General features: G+C 44.9%; 1 protein-coding gene across 3 annotated transcripts in view; it reads left to right on the top strand.

Annotated features, from left to right (window-relative positions):
- Positions 1-15,236, top strand: part of LOC142817920 (small ribosomal subunit protein mS31-like) — a 35,273-nt gene that overhangs the window by 15,739 nt on the left and 4,298 nt on the right. The window contains exons 1-7 of one of the 3 annotated variants that reach the window (XM_075895881.1): positions 3,655-3,746; positions 3,918-4,128; positions 4,922-5,019; positions 6,114-6,296; positions 7,470-7,682; positions 8,663-8,736; positions 10,488-10,634. In XM_075895881.1, coding sequence (XP_075751996.1) covers positions 3,679-3,746; positions 3,918-4,128; positions 4,922-5,019; positions 6,114-6,296; positions 7,470-7,682; positions 8,663-8,736; positions 10,488-10,634 — 994 coding nt within the window. In that variant the 5' untranslated portion in view covers positions 3,655-3,678. Of the gene's footprint in view, positions 1-3,654; positions 3,760-3,917; positions 4,129-4,921; positions 5,020-6,113; positions 6,297-7,469; positions 7,683-8,662; positions 8,737-10,487; positions 10,635-15,236 lie in introns of those variants that run through there. The other 2 variants (XM_075895882.1, XM_075895880.1) reach the window with 2 other exon arrangements.

Here is a 15,236-nt window from a genome sequence, read left to right as displayed (position 1 = left end):
CTTCTTCTCCTAGATTTTTTTTTATTTTTAAACGTTTCTCCCTCAGTTTTTTTTATGTTGTTGTTTATACTATTCTCCGGACTTCTTCCCTCCTGTCGTGACAAGCTATAAATCGACGCGGAAAATGTGTAAATATTATTATACCTTGAAAAAGACGGGGCTCTCCCGACGCAAACGTCGGCTGAATGAACAGTTATCTTGATGATATGTGGGGTTTAACGTTCCAAAACCACCATATTATTATGAGAGACACCGTAGTGAAGGGCTCCAGAAATTTCGACCACCTGGGGTTCTTTAACGTGCGCCCAAATCTGAGAACGCGGGCCTACGGCATTTTCACCTCCATCGAAAGTGCAGCCGCCGAAGCCGGGATTCGGTCCCGCGACCTGCGGGTCAGCAGCCGAGTACCTTAGCCACTAGACCACCGCGGTGGGGCAACAGTTGTTATCTGAAAGCGCATTAACATCCATATATATATATATATATATATATATATATATATATATATATATATATATATATATATATATATATATATATATATATATATATATATATATATATATATATATATATATATATATATATATATATATATATATATATATATATTCTCATATTTTGTATACGGACACGTGTCGGTTTAATCATGCATGCTTATCTATATACTGATAAAATTCTTGCACACTTTTCATTTCTACCTTCCCACAGGTGCCCCACAGCCAGGCATAAGGGCCAGCACGCTTGGCCTTATAGCGGGCTTCCTGGTGAAAGCAGCTGAGGATTGCATTACTTGCGACGACTGCATCGGCAAAATCAAGGCTCCCAGCTCATCTGGACCAGCTACTGCTGTGATATTTAATTTAGACAGGGGAGGGCTTTCATACCCAACGATCTCATTTCTTTCCTTTGTGAGCACTCTAGAAAGGGCCGCGGAAGCATTTGCGCCATTGGCCATTTCCAAAAAGAGGCCGATGGCACTTTTTGTGCAAACTGTGCTACCTGCAGTGGCCTTGAACCCTCTTTTCAGCCATAAAGGCGCTACTAGCGAGCACCGAGAAGCCATGGCGCGGCTAGTGTTGCAAAAATTTAGCCGTCCTTTCTTCTCAAACTACGTGCGGGACAAAACAGCCAAAGAAGGAAAGAGAAAGAGAATAGCCGAAAAGCCAAAATCTCGCAAGATTTTAAAAGTTTAGTTGCATGCCTCCATTGTATCATGTACGCGCCCAGAACCTTGCTAGCACATTTTATTGAACTATGACCCAAATGCACGCAGCTCTGTACGCGTACATATGTTTTTCTTTATTGCAGACACAAGCCGTCACTGTGTGCCAGCAAGTAGGATATTCTTCGAAAGTGCAGAAACTTTGTTTGAAACATCAGCTTTAACTGGCATATTGTGGCACGCATAAGTAAAGCGACAAATGTGTTTTGTTTCATTTTGAAGTGCTGTAACATTGCTCGAATCACACGCATACACTCGCCAAATTCTTTTAGCAGAAACCTTGATATCACTTTGAGGGATCTGCTTTTCATTGACAAACGAGTATAATGGCACATTTTCAGCATGTGTACGCGCCCCAACTGCGGGTGTCGCCCTTGGGCGCTATCAATCAAACATAACCACTAGTACAACAAAGGCGGTACTATTCCGCCCTAAAAATAAGTCTGTTAATGAAAACATACATTTCAAGTATGGCGATACTATTATTGAGTTAGTAAATTGTATAAAAATTCTTGGAGTTACATTTTCGAGCAATATGCTTTGAAACGATCGCATTTACAGTGTGCTGGGTCAGTTATCTCGCGTAGAGGGCACGGTGTACAGTGGCAAAACTGTTCTACTATACAAGGTAAAATTCTTACTTTATAAATGACTGTTCTGTTGGCATCTTGCTTATTGTTTCTTGGTATGAAGGACTACGACTAACACGCGCTTACAAAAACTGTACCTGATGCAAAAGACGTATATTAGAATAATTTTTTACTGGTCGTATGATGCTCGCAGAAGTGAATTGTTTCAACAGGCTGGAATACCACCCCTACATCGTCTCTACGATTTTAAGTTAGCATTGGTGGTCAGGCGTCAATTTCAAGAAAGTCGACATTATTTGTACGACCTCTCGAAACTGCAGCCAAATAATTTGTTCGAAACATGACATAAAGAAACATGGAAAATAAAAACTTCGAGAACAAACTACTCCACAGATAGGTTGTTCTACACAGTTTCTACGTTAATTGATAAATATGTGAAAGCTGGCATAGATTTCTTACTCTGTACCCGAACTCAATTGCACGATATACACATGTATAGTTTTCAAGATTTCTTTGCAGTTGCTACATTGTTATCATGGTTGCTATTTTTATTTTTAGAATTTGAACTTGATATTTTTGTAATTGTTGCTTAGATAACATTGCTAACTGTTTGCCAGTGCTGTCGTGCTAAAGGCGTCTGTGGGCCTATGTCAAGCTGCCTCTTTCGAAGAGCAGCTTTTACCTGCCGCTGTCCTTCATCAAACTATTGATGAAAAATAAAACATTATTATTATTATTATTATTATTATTATTATTATTATTATTATTATTATTATTATTATTATTATTATTATTATTATTATTATTATTATTATTATTATTATTATTATTATTATTATTATTATTATTATTAACTATGCTCGACAAGATGATGATAATGATGACGATAAAAACTTTATTGGGGTCGCAATGTGTTGCCCTCGATAGGCACATCACTGCCTTTACCATATCGTCTCATCGCACGGACATATAAAATCATAGAAACGCGCATCGGCCAGCGCTCCCCGTTCCAGCAGACAAACTCCCGTAGCGAAATTTGACGCACAATTTTTGTTGTGTAGGTCACAGTAAGAGTTAAAGCTTCAATTCCTGTGTCTCTCCTTGATATGCGTCCGTGGGCGTATGTGCATTATTCTCTTCTATCAATTGACTACAAGTGTAACACCTGTCCAGGGCGAGTGTCCAAGGTAAGTGCTCAACAGGGGCACTGCGTTTCACCTGACGCGTCCTAAACAACCTAAAATCAGTTTGATATTCTATTACCAATGAGTACATTATTAGTCAAAAGCTTTATGAATACTAAATTGAAGTTTTTTTAGGCTGGAATGGCAAAAACAACCATGCAGCAAGACATTTCTACGCAAATATACAGCTTTAGAAGTCAATCAACCAGTATAGCCTAACTACTAAAATGTAACACATAGCACACGTTAGCCTTTTCAGCAAAAAACAATCACACGTATAGGCAGTTTGTCACAGAAGCAGACGCATGGTATCAGTCCGTCGCCCTCCTGCCGGCCGCACCAACGTTTATAGATACTTTTTCTCTAAAAAGTATCTATAAACGTTGGGCCGCACAGTAGCAGACGAACAGGTTATAGGTAGCGCCACCTACGGCGAGCGATTGAACGAGAGCGGGGACACGCGCTCCCATAGGAACCCCGCTATCTGAACAGGTCAGGAGTGTAGTAGGTCATGTTTGCACGTAACGCTTGTCGCTGTCACAGAGCAAAAACAAGCCCAAAGTACTAAAGCAACTTTTTAAATGTTTAAACCTCAATAGTTTACGCTTATTTTAATAAACCAGTGATGCTATAAATTAGCGAGGCAAGTGGCACTATAGTTTCGGTTCCCATAAACTCTATGCCGGTTCCGACCCGAAGGAAAATGGCGGCGTCCATGTGCAGTTCGCGCATTGCTTCAAGCCAGAGGTATCCGAGCTGTGTAATGTTCTGAAGTATCTATTTTGCGGTATTCGGTGCTGCAGTGTATAGGTGTTCTGTGGTGCTGCTGCATTGTTTGTGCAAAGCGGCAAAATTGGCCTGTTCCCTCTTGATGCTTCTGTAGCGACGGGTACGCTGCGTTTTTTTGTTTGACCGCAGAGCCATGTTAGGCAGCGTGCGGTACGCGCTGCGTCCTCGCACAAAACCTTGCCGTTGGGGCGCGCATTTGGCCAGGTCTTTCTGTTCATCAAGTGGCAAGAGCACCGATGATCCGGCAGGCAAGAGCGAGCAGCCGGCCAAGGATGAGCCATCAGGCGACCAAAAGAGAGCTGCGCTGGACAAGCTTTCGGCTCTGCTATCCGACATGAAGGTCAGAGCGCGCGCACTGCACGAACTCTGTTCAGAAACTTGCATTGAGAGACTGTTGAGAAACTTGGATTGATAACTGTACTCTCCAGAAAGCGTGTGCACTGTCCGTTGCTTTAAATTCGGTAAATGCCGTCGACACTCTTCGAAACTTGTGGCGTACTGGTGCACATCGTATGAACGAAACTAAGAATCGCGGCCGGGTTATCAATGCAACTTTAGCTCTAATGCGCGCCTACTCATCTGTGCATTTTAGTTCAACCATTCGTTTAGATATGCGTTCGACTGCAACCGGATACGCTAAGTATCTATTAAACTCAGTGCAGTCACACGGCAGTCACACATACTTTCGTTCACAATCTGTCCCGATCTGCATGCAACGTTGTACACATGATTGGCTCAGGCGATGGAAGGAAGCCAATCACGTTCAAGAAATTCTATCCCGATCGGAGTTGACCGCGTTCGAAAGCGGCACCGATACAACCCGCTCACTACAGCAATATCAGTGAGTCGTGCATGTTAAAAGAGTTTTGTGGATTGGTTGCAAAACGCACGAAGTTACAGAGTAAATGCGTGCGGAGTTCTGGAGAAAAGAGTGACCTACTCGATGGAAAATTTGGCATTAGTATTCAAACCAGGCACCATTCCTATTGAGGGATGGTCGCTCTGCCGTCCGACCTATCCTGTAAAATAGCTGATTGCAGCTTCTCCCTTTTATTATAATTATGTAGGAACATGTTTCAGCAAGACATGAAGCATTGTCATCATAATGATTAAGCAGTTTATCCGCATTGCAGATTGAGTCCATTGCAAGCACTGATCCCAACAGCTTATCTTTCAAACTGGCCAAACCTGGGCTACCGAAGAAGCCAGAGCTGAAGGAAGAGGCGCAAAGGTGGGACTGTTTTTCCTCTTATTTTCATGCAGCAGCTTGCTTAAATATGGCCATTGTAACTGTTATTGCATCATGGGAGTAGTAGTGTTTGTACTTCACTGAAATCTTTGTTGACAACCAAGGCTTTACCATCTATGGCACACTCATTTTGTTTTTGATTTTACTTGGTGCACATGAACTGCGGTGGTGTTCTCTATGATCACGTCGATCACGACTGGAGCACAAGCTGCGGCAAACAGTATTTTCATTTTCACTGTGTGCCTTCGGAACTGCGTGGTCACCATCCATGATTGTGCTTATGTGAGCCAGGTTTATTCAGCAGCAGATGTGATGGTCAACACTTTCGTTTCGACTTTGGACATGTCTGCTTTTACAACTGTGTAGATGCCATGATCATGTCTTTAGAGACTGCGGCGTTATCCACAGCATCTGCAGCAGTCAGCAGCTTTGTTTTGACTTCAGGAAGAGTGTGTACCAGGGCCGTAACTATAGCTTGTCACAGCATCATCCCATTCAGGCATAATTTTCATAAATATCCAACCAACTACAATTGCTTATATACGTGACATGAAGTTCTTTCATGTATTTCAGGCATATGACTTGGCCGTACAGGCATGTGTTCATTTCGATAATTTTTGATGGAAAAATTTCAGTTTGTGCCAAATTTCGTCAGAGATTTCGGCTTCACTGCTCAGCCAAACGTAACATTTTAACAAGAAATGACAAACTTTTAATTTATAATATGCATAGTATTTGCATTATTAATGAAAAAGTGCTTATGGTTCGAATGGAAATTGCTAATGATTGCTCTGCTGCACAGGTGAATGACAAGCACGCTGCAGTATTGGGGGCAGAGCGCTGATTTATCCTTAGGTTGCCATCGACTATAAGGTGTTCTGCCCATTCCTCCCCCCCCCCCCCCCCCCCCAAATAATATTTTCCGTGCTCTAACTTTTCGGGTGATACTAAAATATTTATGTGCCTTCACAGCAACCACCAGTTGCCAAACTTAGCTTTTCTACACTTTAGAACAGCTACACAAAGTTAACAGTTCTACAGGCAGCTTTAGTGAAGTGGGCTGCTCTGCTACACAGGACCAAGGGCCTTGGCAAGGCAGTGGTGCAGGCTGCCAGAGAGGTGGCTGCCAGCCTGGGCAGCAGCAAGGAGCAGAAGGAGCAGACCGAGTCAGAACTGCTGGCACGGCTCCGTGTGCACGCGCAGGAGAGGCAGGGAAACCAGCACGTTGCTCCGGAGAAGGACAACACGGCCACGCTCAGGTGGGCGTGGCTTTCCTCGTGAACCAAATGCTAACCGCAGTTGTAGCTCAGTGGCGGATTAGTTGCTAAAGGGACTCAAAAGAGTGAAGTACAGTTTCACAATTCCAAAATCATTGTGCTTGCAGCGACGAAACACTTCGTAAGCGAGAAAATGTGCAAAAAGAAAAGGTGAGTCCTTCAAATTTTGGCATCAAATGCCGGAACATCATAGATTTTGACAGCATCCACAAGGTTGTCCTATGTACTAGTTCCTCGTTGGTAAAAATAAAGTACACTTCTCTCTGAAATTCCCAAGTTTCAATCAATTTCGTTGAGCAAGTGTAGCGAAAGTATGAAAAATATACTTTCAAATCTGCTATGTCATGCGCAGAGATTTTGGCGTAAAATGTAAAGTTTTTGAGCATTATTTACTTACTGTAATAATAAACGTATGGTGAAATTACCAGCATTAGACTTTTCAGAGCATTATTTATCCATAGAAATTGATTCATCGCTTCACTTTGGTGTCTCTTCAACGTGTCACTTGTTGCACGCAACCAGCAATTTCCAAGAAAGGAGGAATCGTGAACGCAATAGCAGAGCGCCAGCATTCCTTCTTTCCTGTAGCTTTTCTTCTCTGCCTTGAAAGCATCGGAAATACCTAGCAAATACGTGAATAGTCATATCTGTAAGCTGTCTCCTCATACTATCACAAGTTAACAATGAGACAGAAATGTGGCATGGTATGTAGCAAACAAGCAATAGGTTCACAGGAGGAAAGTTACTTACATAAATGAAACTAATCTTGTCAAAAGTACTTGTTCCATTGAAGTAGAAGTTCTGTTTTGTTTAAATTTACTTTGTGTCTACTGTATTTAACATTCTCTAATATATAAGGACACGGGCATTATTCCTTTTATATCACCATGAAAATGAAGTTCTTGTCGCTAAGAATTAAACTGGCACCCTATGTCCCCTCTAGCCACAGTATCTTGTTCAACCACTTGTATGTTAAATGCATTATTTATGATGAACCCTTTAAGAGGTAGTAGCTTTCAATACTCTCGTAACTGGAAGCAGTCATTGCTTTTGACTGGCGCAATGAGCCGCTTGTGTGGTGATGGGACAGTAGCAAATTAACGCTTTCCTAGCCGGTGTCATGCCGATGCCTTCTCTGTACACTGTTGCGTGCAGCGACCTGTTTGTCGGCATGAAGATCGAGCGCAAGAAAGCCAAGCAACAGGGAAGGCAGGAGGGTGGTGGGCGGGGAGATCGCAGCCGCAGAGATCGCGAGCTTGGCACAGTGCAGAGCGAGTTCCTACCGGGCACCATCGATGCACTGACGGAGCAAGTCAACAGGGACACAAAGGCTGCCGCCCGACGACAGGCTGCTAACAAGCAAGAACGGTGAGGTGCAGCTCCCCAATAACTCGTGCTAGTAAGCGAATTTGGAGAAAATCTTTAAACAATGTATTGCTATACAACTGCATGAACAGTATTGTTCTGTAAGGGCTGTATATTTTTAAGCATTAATGATAAGGTGCAGCTCTTAAAACAGTTAATATGGTCTGATTATTTATTCTGTATGTGTCTGAAATCAGTCGTAATATCACATTGTTTTCAACCATAACGAAACCAAAGTACTATTATTTTTATTATGAATTACTTCGTTAATTCATGCTCATCACGTGGTTGGCAGCTCATCTTCGCTATTGCTTCCACGGCTGCCTACTCCCGGCTCCCAAGTAATCATATTCAGTTTCATTCATAAGGTTATAGATTCCAGCCATGTTAAAAATCATCACAGTTATAGTTTGGTGATTGGAATTACGGGACTACTTTTGATACACCATCATTTTTTTTAGACTGTTATTCTCAGTTGGCATAGAACATATATTATTACAAATTCTGTGCTGCCACATTAAGAACACAGCCTTCAGACAGGTATTGTTCTTTACGAGTCCATGTGGCATGATCTGTTTAACAAGCTTGCACAATGTAACAGAGATGGGGGAAACGAAAATCCGACACTGCATCACAATTAGACTTTATCACTACATTCCAAGATTACTTTTAAGTCATTTTCTATTTATGTGCGACATCACAATTTTTTTTGCAATATGTGCGTATGTTGTCTGCACCGAGTAAACTTCAGTCAAGTGTCAAAGTTATTGCCTGTCCCTCATGTCATGCTTTGCATTGTTTTCTGCATTAATTGTACCCACTTTAAAAATTACTTATTGGTGCTAAGAGTGGAATTTTCTCCCTACATTGTTGAACCTGGTCACAATTTTTTGGTTGATTAGCATGGTTAAAACAAATGTGCCAAAGCATCTTCTCCTCATGATAGCTGCAGCTTTTTTTCTCTCTCTTTCATTGCTGCACAGCATCGAGGAGAAACTGGAACTCGACGTCGACAGGCGGCTTGGCATTTTCTCAAGGGACATTGAAGAAAACACAGGTACAACTGGTTTATACTTTGAAGTGAACACCTAATGTTTGTTCCAACTAAAATGGGGAGGGATACGGCTACTGAAGTTGAGCCTAGTTCATTTCCCTGAAGGACCTTTGAGGGCAGACGGTATTATATTCATGGTGGTTACAAGGTGATTGACATAAAGGTAACAGATACAAAAAGATGCGACTGATTCAGTGTGATAAGTTTATTATTCTAAAGCAGGGAGTGCTGAAAATTGTAATTCTTTTTGTGGTATAGAAGGTATTTCATGGCACAGTCACAAAAATAAAGGTGCAATGCATTTGTCACTTTATTCATCCGGAAGTAAATGCTTTTACGCAAGTTTCTTGCATTGCTGTGTTTCATTTTGTGATCTGCTTTGTTTAAATTTTATGTAAGTGACAATAAAAGTTTCTCGGCCAAGTTTACGAAGTAGAGTTTTGATGTTCTTGTAGCAGTCTTCCTCTTTGCTTCCATTTAGCTGCATAAGCAGTGGCCAAGCATTTGTAGTTCTTTATTTCGGCCTCGTGTTCATCTATTTTTTTACATTAGGACAGCGACCATGAGCATGGGCTTGTATTCTACAGAAATGGTTCGTGTTGTCAGGCATGTCTTAAAATCGAAAGGTATTTTTCCTACTCATGAGTTCCTTCTGAGATTTTGTGGGGCGTTTGAGTGTTCCAGTCTGTGCTGTTTTTTTATTTTAGTTTAGTTTATTCTTTAATTACTCTCTCTCAAAAAGACAATTTTTCTCTAACAAGGCATATCTTGTTCACATGGGAGGCTCTACGCCGTGCTGCGCTCGGACGCAGCTTTGCAGCTGCTGCGCAAGTTGTCACGTGGTCTTAGAAGGCGGTGGCAAGCTTCGGGTTGGGTGCAGCCTATGTGATGCAATGTTGTGGATGTATATTGCTAAAGACAACCCACTGACCTGTCCGGATTTGTGGACTGCTCCTGAATTTAGCAGCCGATGTGCGCATACCGTGTGAGTTCTACCAGGGATTTATAAAACGGGCTTCTTGGTCCTAGTGGTGCATCGGCCAAAGCACAGGGCCCAAGGCAGCATCAAAGAATGACTGAATGAAGGGTTAGAACGAGGCAAAAAAAACAAAAAACCTTAGTTTTATACACTGTATATGATGCACCAAAACAGCTGTATGGGCTATTTGGTAAGATTCATTCTAAATGCTAAAAAAGTGGAGCGCAGTACAAAACAGGGACAAGAGAAGAGAATGGTTATGCTGTTGTTCCCTTCTCTTGTCCCTATTAAATACTGCTCCCCACTTTTTTGCATTTAGACTGTATATGTTGCGAAGCTAATGTGCAATATTTTTTTGTTACTTTTGTTTGAGTATTTACTTCTGATATTGAGCCTATGGCTATAAAGTCCTTGAAAAATATCATTCAAAATTGAATATTGCAGACCACTTTTTTGTAGTCCCGCAAAAATGGAGGGAATTTTACGTAGAGGAAAAAAATTGGCTTTCATACATATACAACACAACAGTACAAACGGAAATTCATATGGATTTCCTTTAGCTTTGCACTATAAACAGCTGTATGGCAGCATCACTCTATCAGTCCTACCTGATTTATTGTTTCACTTTAGTGTAACTTTCGAAGAGGTTTAAGTGCATTTTAGTAGCTGTGACGCTTTACTCAGTAGATTGCAAGGGGCAAAATTGTCTACAGCTTAGAAAGAATGGTTGTGCACGTATATACGTAGTCAGCACACTCCACTGTCTGCCTTGCAGATGTGCCACAACTCAAAACGTGGGAGAGACTGCAGCAGCGGGAATTGCAGTTGTTGGTCACACCACCGCCCAAGAATGCTTATGAGGAGATGATCCTCTGGACTGAGCAGGGCAAGCTGTGGAAGTTCCCTATCAACAACGAAGCAGGTCAGTATCGTTTCCTTCCTCGCCTTATATGCAAGAGCAGACTCGGGCATCTAAATGGCTTTCCGAGATTATCGTCGTCTTCAGTTCAACTGCGCTCACTACAGGATAAAGGCCTTTTCTGTGTTCCGCCTGGTCCTGTGCTCACTGCTGCCATATCATGCTCGCAAACTTCTTAATCTAATTTACCCTTCTAACTTTCTGTCTTCCCCTCACTCGTTTACCTTCTCTAGAAATCCAGTCTGTTACTTTTAATGTTGCTTATGCGTTATATGTTTACCTCTTTTTTATTTCAACTAAAATATCCTTGAAGGGCCAGTAAACAGGCTCCCACTTTTTTTTACACTTGCCCATGTAAGCTTGCTAATTCATAAAGTAGGTCATGGTGATCATATTTTGCATAATATTGCAACGCTGTTTGCCGAACAGACCCTCCATTTTGAAAAACAATTAGTGAACTCTTTTCCTTCTACTGACCAATCCTTCTTGTACGTGTAGTGATGAAATTGAGCCCATGGGCAACAACACACACCTCAGAGCTGGTCGATTGAACCTTTGTCCTACTAAATGCTCCTTGGCATTCCAATTGAAAGATTGGGTGCTGAAATTGATGGACGTGAAAAAGGGTTTATTGGCGACTGTTGGAACGGTGGTCCTACGAAGAAACACGATCGTGCAAGAGCAACGGTCAAGCAGATGCCGGCGATGATCAGCACGAGCCGAGCGAGCGAAGCCCAGCACCCAGTACCCAAGCGGTGGCGATGTTGCTTGCCAACGATGCTCTTTCTTCTTCACAATTTGCCCCCGCCGAAAAAGAGCCATCCTGGCGACCTAAGAGTCTGGAGGCAGAGGGCTATTATATGGCTTAAGGCGGGCGACGTGGACGATGTCACGTCCACGCCGGCGCATGTCGTCAGATGGGGAAAGTGGCTCGATGAGAAAATTCACCGGCGAGGTTTGCTCCAAAACGCGGTATGGGCCCTCGTACTTTGGAACGAGTTTTGAGGAAATGCCGGGGGTTTGGTAAGGAACAGCCAGCCATACAAGTGATCCCGGGGAATAGCTGGGGCTTTGTGAAGAGTCGGCGTTGTTTTCTTTCTGGCGCTGTTGTTCTTGTGACGTAAAGGTGCGTGCGAGTTCACGGCACTCTTCCGCATTTCTGGCAGCTTCGGACACAGATGGGCATTCGGATGCGTCAGGACGGTAGGGAAGGAGAGTATCGATGGTGTGGGGTGGTTCGCGTCCATAAAGAAGAAAGAAAGGTGAAAATCCAGTGGTAGACTGTGCCGCGGTGTTATATGCGAACGTGATGAATGGAAGAATGCGATCCCAGTTAGTATGATCGGATGTCACATACATGGCGAGCATATCGCCAAAGGTGCGGTTAAATCTTTCCGTGAGCCCGTTAGTCTGCGGGTGGTATGCCGTGGTCTTGCGATGAACAACATGGCATTCAGAAAGCAGAGACGTGACGACTTCTGATAGGAAGGCTCGACCTCGGTCGCTTAGTAGTTCTCGAGGTGCACCATGTCGTAGTATGAAGCGATGAAGGATGAAGGATGCTACGTCCCGCGCAGTGGCACTTGGAAGGGCGGCGGTCTCAGCGTAGCGTGTTAAATGGTCCACAGCGACTATGATCCACCGATTTTCATCTGATGTTGTCGGTAGAGGGCCATAGAGATCAATTCCGATCCGATCGAAAGGTTTTGCAGGGCACGGAAGCGGTTGAAGCGCACCGGACGAGTGGAAAGGCGGTGATTTGCGGCGTTGACAGTCAGGACAGCCCATAACGAATTTTCGAACGAAATTATACATTCCGCGCCAGTAGAAGCGATGGCGAATGCGTTCGTAAGTTTTCAAAACTCCGGCATGACCACATTGGGGATCGTCGTGAAAGGAGGCGCAGATTTGTGATCGCAAGCTGCGCGGGACAACCAAGAGCCACTTACGACCTTCGGGGGCGTAGTTGCGTCGGTGTAGCAGCCGATCACGAATGGCGAAATGAGCAGCTTGACGTCGGAGAGATCGTGGTACCGCAGTGGTTGACGATCCAGAAAGACAGTTAAAAAGGGAAGCGATCCACGGGTCCTTGTGTTGTTCACTGGTAAAGGAGTCGAGGTCGAGAGATGCGATGGAGTTGGTACCAGTGGTTCCACAGGCCGAGTCGGGAGGTAAAGGCGAACGCGACAGGGCGTCGGCGTCAGAATGCTGGCGTCCGCTGCGATAGATGACACGAATGTCGTACTCCTGGATTTGCAGTGCCCACCGAGCTAGGCGGCCAGAAGGGTCTTTCAATGTGGCGAGCCAACAAAGTGCATGGTGGTCCGTTATCAAGTCGAATGGGCGTCCGTACAAATAAGGGCGGAACTTGCGAAGCGCCCACACTAGCGCCAACCACTCTTTTTCAGTGACGCTGTAATTGGCCTCACCTTTAGTAAGTGTGCGACTCGCATAAGCGACGACGTATTCGGAGTAGCCCGGCTTGCGTTGGGCGAGGACGGCGCCTAGACCAACCCCACTAGCGTCTGTGTGAACTTCCGTTGCAGCTGTTGGGTCGAAATGCCGAAGAATTGGAGGAGATGTTAGCAGACTACGGAGCGTGGCAAACGCGACGTCGCAGTCAGAAGACCAGGATGAAAGGTCTGCATCACCGCGTAGGAGGTTGGTCAGTGGTGACATGATCGATGCAAAATTTCGCACGAAGCGCCGGAAGTACGAGCATAGTCCGACAAAACTGCGTAATTCTTTCAGTGTAGTAGGTTTCGGGAACTCAGCGACTGCTCGCAGTTTTGCAGGGTCGGGTCGAACACCATGCTTGGAGACGATGTGCCCTAAGATGGACAGCTCTCGCGCGGCGAAGCGGCACTTTTTAAGGTTCAGTTGGAGCCCAGCGTTGGTTAAACACGTCAGAACCAGTTGGAGCCGAAGCAGATGCGTAGGAAAATTGGGAGAGAAAACGACAATGTCGTCGAGGTAGCATAGACACACAGACCACTTCAGTCACGCAGTGTGTTGTCCATGAGTCGTTCAAACGTGGCAGGAGCATTACAAAGACCAAATGGCATTACGTTAAATTCGTACAGGCCATCTGGTGTAATGAACGCAGTTTTCTGGCGATCAGCTTCTGCCCTAGGAACCTGCCAGTATCCAGATCGTAAATCTAAGGAGGAGAAGAATTCGGCTCCTTGGAGGCTGTCAAGGGCGTCGTCTATGCGCGGTAATGGATAGACGTCTTTCCGCGTCACCTTGTTTAATCGCCGGTAGTCGACGCAAAATCGAATCGATCCATCTTTCTTTCGAACTAGAACGACAGGAGATGCCCAAGGACTGTGCAATGGTTGAATAACGCGACGGCGTAGCATCTCTTCGACCTGGTCGTTGATGACGTGACGTTCTGCAGCAGAGACACGGTACGGTCTTTGACGCAATGGCTGGTGCGAACCGGTGTCAATGTAGTGGTGCACTGCGGAAGTCCGACCCAATTGCGGCTGAGAAACGTCGAATGAATTCGCGAAGTGCTGGAGGAGATTAAGAAGCTCGGCGCGTTCATGGGCACTTAAGGTGTCGGCGATGGAACTCGAGAAGGTGTCACTCGATGAGCATTCCAGTGGGGAAAGGGCATGAAGTTCGGTCGAGGCGCTACTGCACGATTCGTCTGGCATGTTAAGGAATAAAGAGGAATCGAGGTACTCCACTCGACCGAGACATTCGCCGGCAAGTAGCGTAAGCGGTGCAGAAAGGGGGTTGTGGACGAAAATATTGCTTCGGCCCGCAGTGACGTCGAGTGTAGCGAAAGGCAAGGAAACGGCTCTGCGGCTCATGAAAATGTCGGAAGGTGTAAACATTACTGTAGCATCATTATAGTCATCGCAGCAAACCGGGACAACGGCAAGAGAGGCTGGCGGAATTTCAGTGTCCTCACGCACGACAAGTTTTGGCGACCGCTCAAGGGTTTCGTGCAAAGGTTCGTCACACAGGTGCGAAAATTCAGCGCGTGCGCAGTCGATGATGGCATGATGATTTGACAGAAAGTCCCACCCGAGGATAACGTCATGCGAGCACACCGAAAGGACGATGAACTCGACAACGTACATAGAGCCTTGGATGAATATGCGGGCCGTACAGGTGCCGAGAGGTCGAACTTGTTGTGCGCTAGCTGTACGAAGCGATAGTCCAGAGAGCGGCGTGGTCACTTTGCGTAGGGAGCGGCAGAGCTGGGCGGCTATAACAGAAACGGCAGCACCTGTGTCGACGAGGGCAAAGGTAGAAACACCATCGACAGATATAGCGACGACGTTAGCTGGTGAAGTGCGAGGACTTGAGCATTTCGACGACGGCGCAGTTCTTGCCTCTGGAACTGCGGTGTTCAGTTTTCCCGGTTGGAGGAAGCGGGTCTAGGACGCATTGGGGACAGTGATCGCCTGCGAGGAGATGGGGAGCGGGGAGAGTGAGTTTGAGGCTGGGGTGACCGAGACTCAGGAAGGTTAGTGTATCCATACTGCGGTGAGGGTTAGGGAGCAGGTATGTGCATGGGCTGTGGGTCATACGGTAACGGCCGAGTAGCGTCGTGGAGTGGTTGGAAGCGACGGCGACAATATCGTGCCA

This window comes from Rhipicephalus microplus, chromosome 5, assembly GCF_043290135.1.
Source record: "Rhipicephalus microplus isolate Deutch F79 chromosome 5, USDA_Rmic, whole genome shotgun sequence".
Classification (NCBI taxonomy): Eukaryota; Metazoa; Arthropoda; class Arachnida; order Ixodida; family Ixodidae; genus Rhipicephalus; species Rhipicephalus microplus.
Note: the sequence above shows the minus strand (reverse complement) of the source record. Positions and strands in the feature narration are given on the sequence as shown.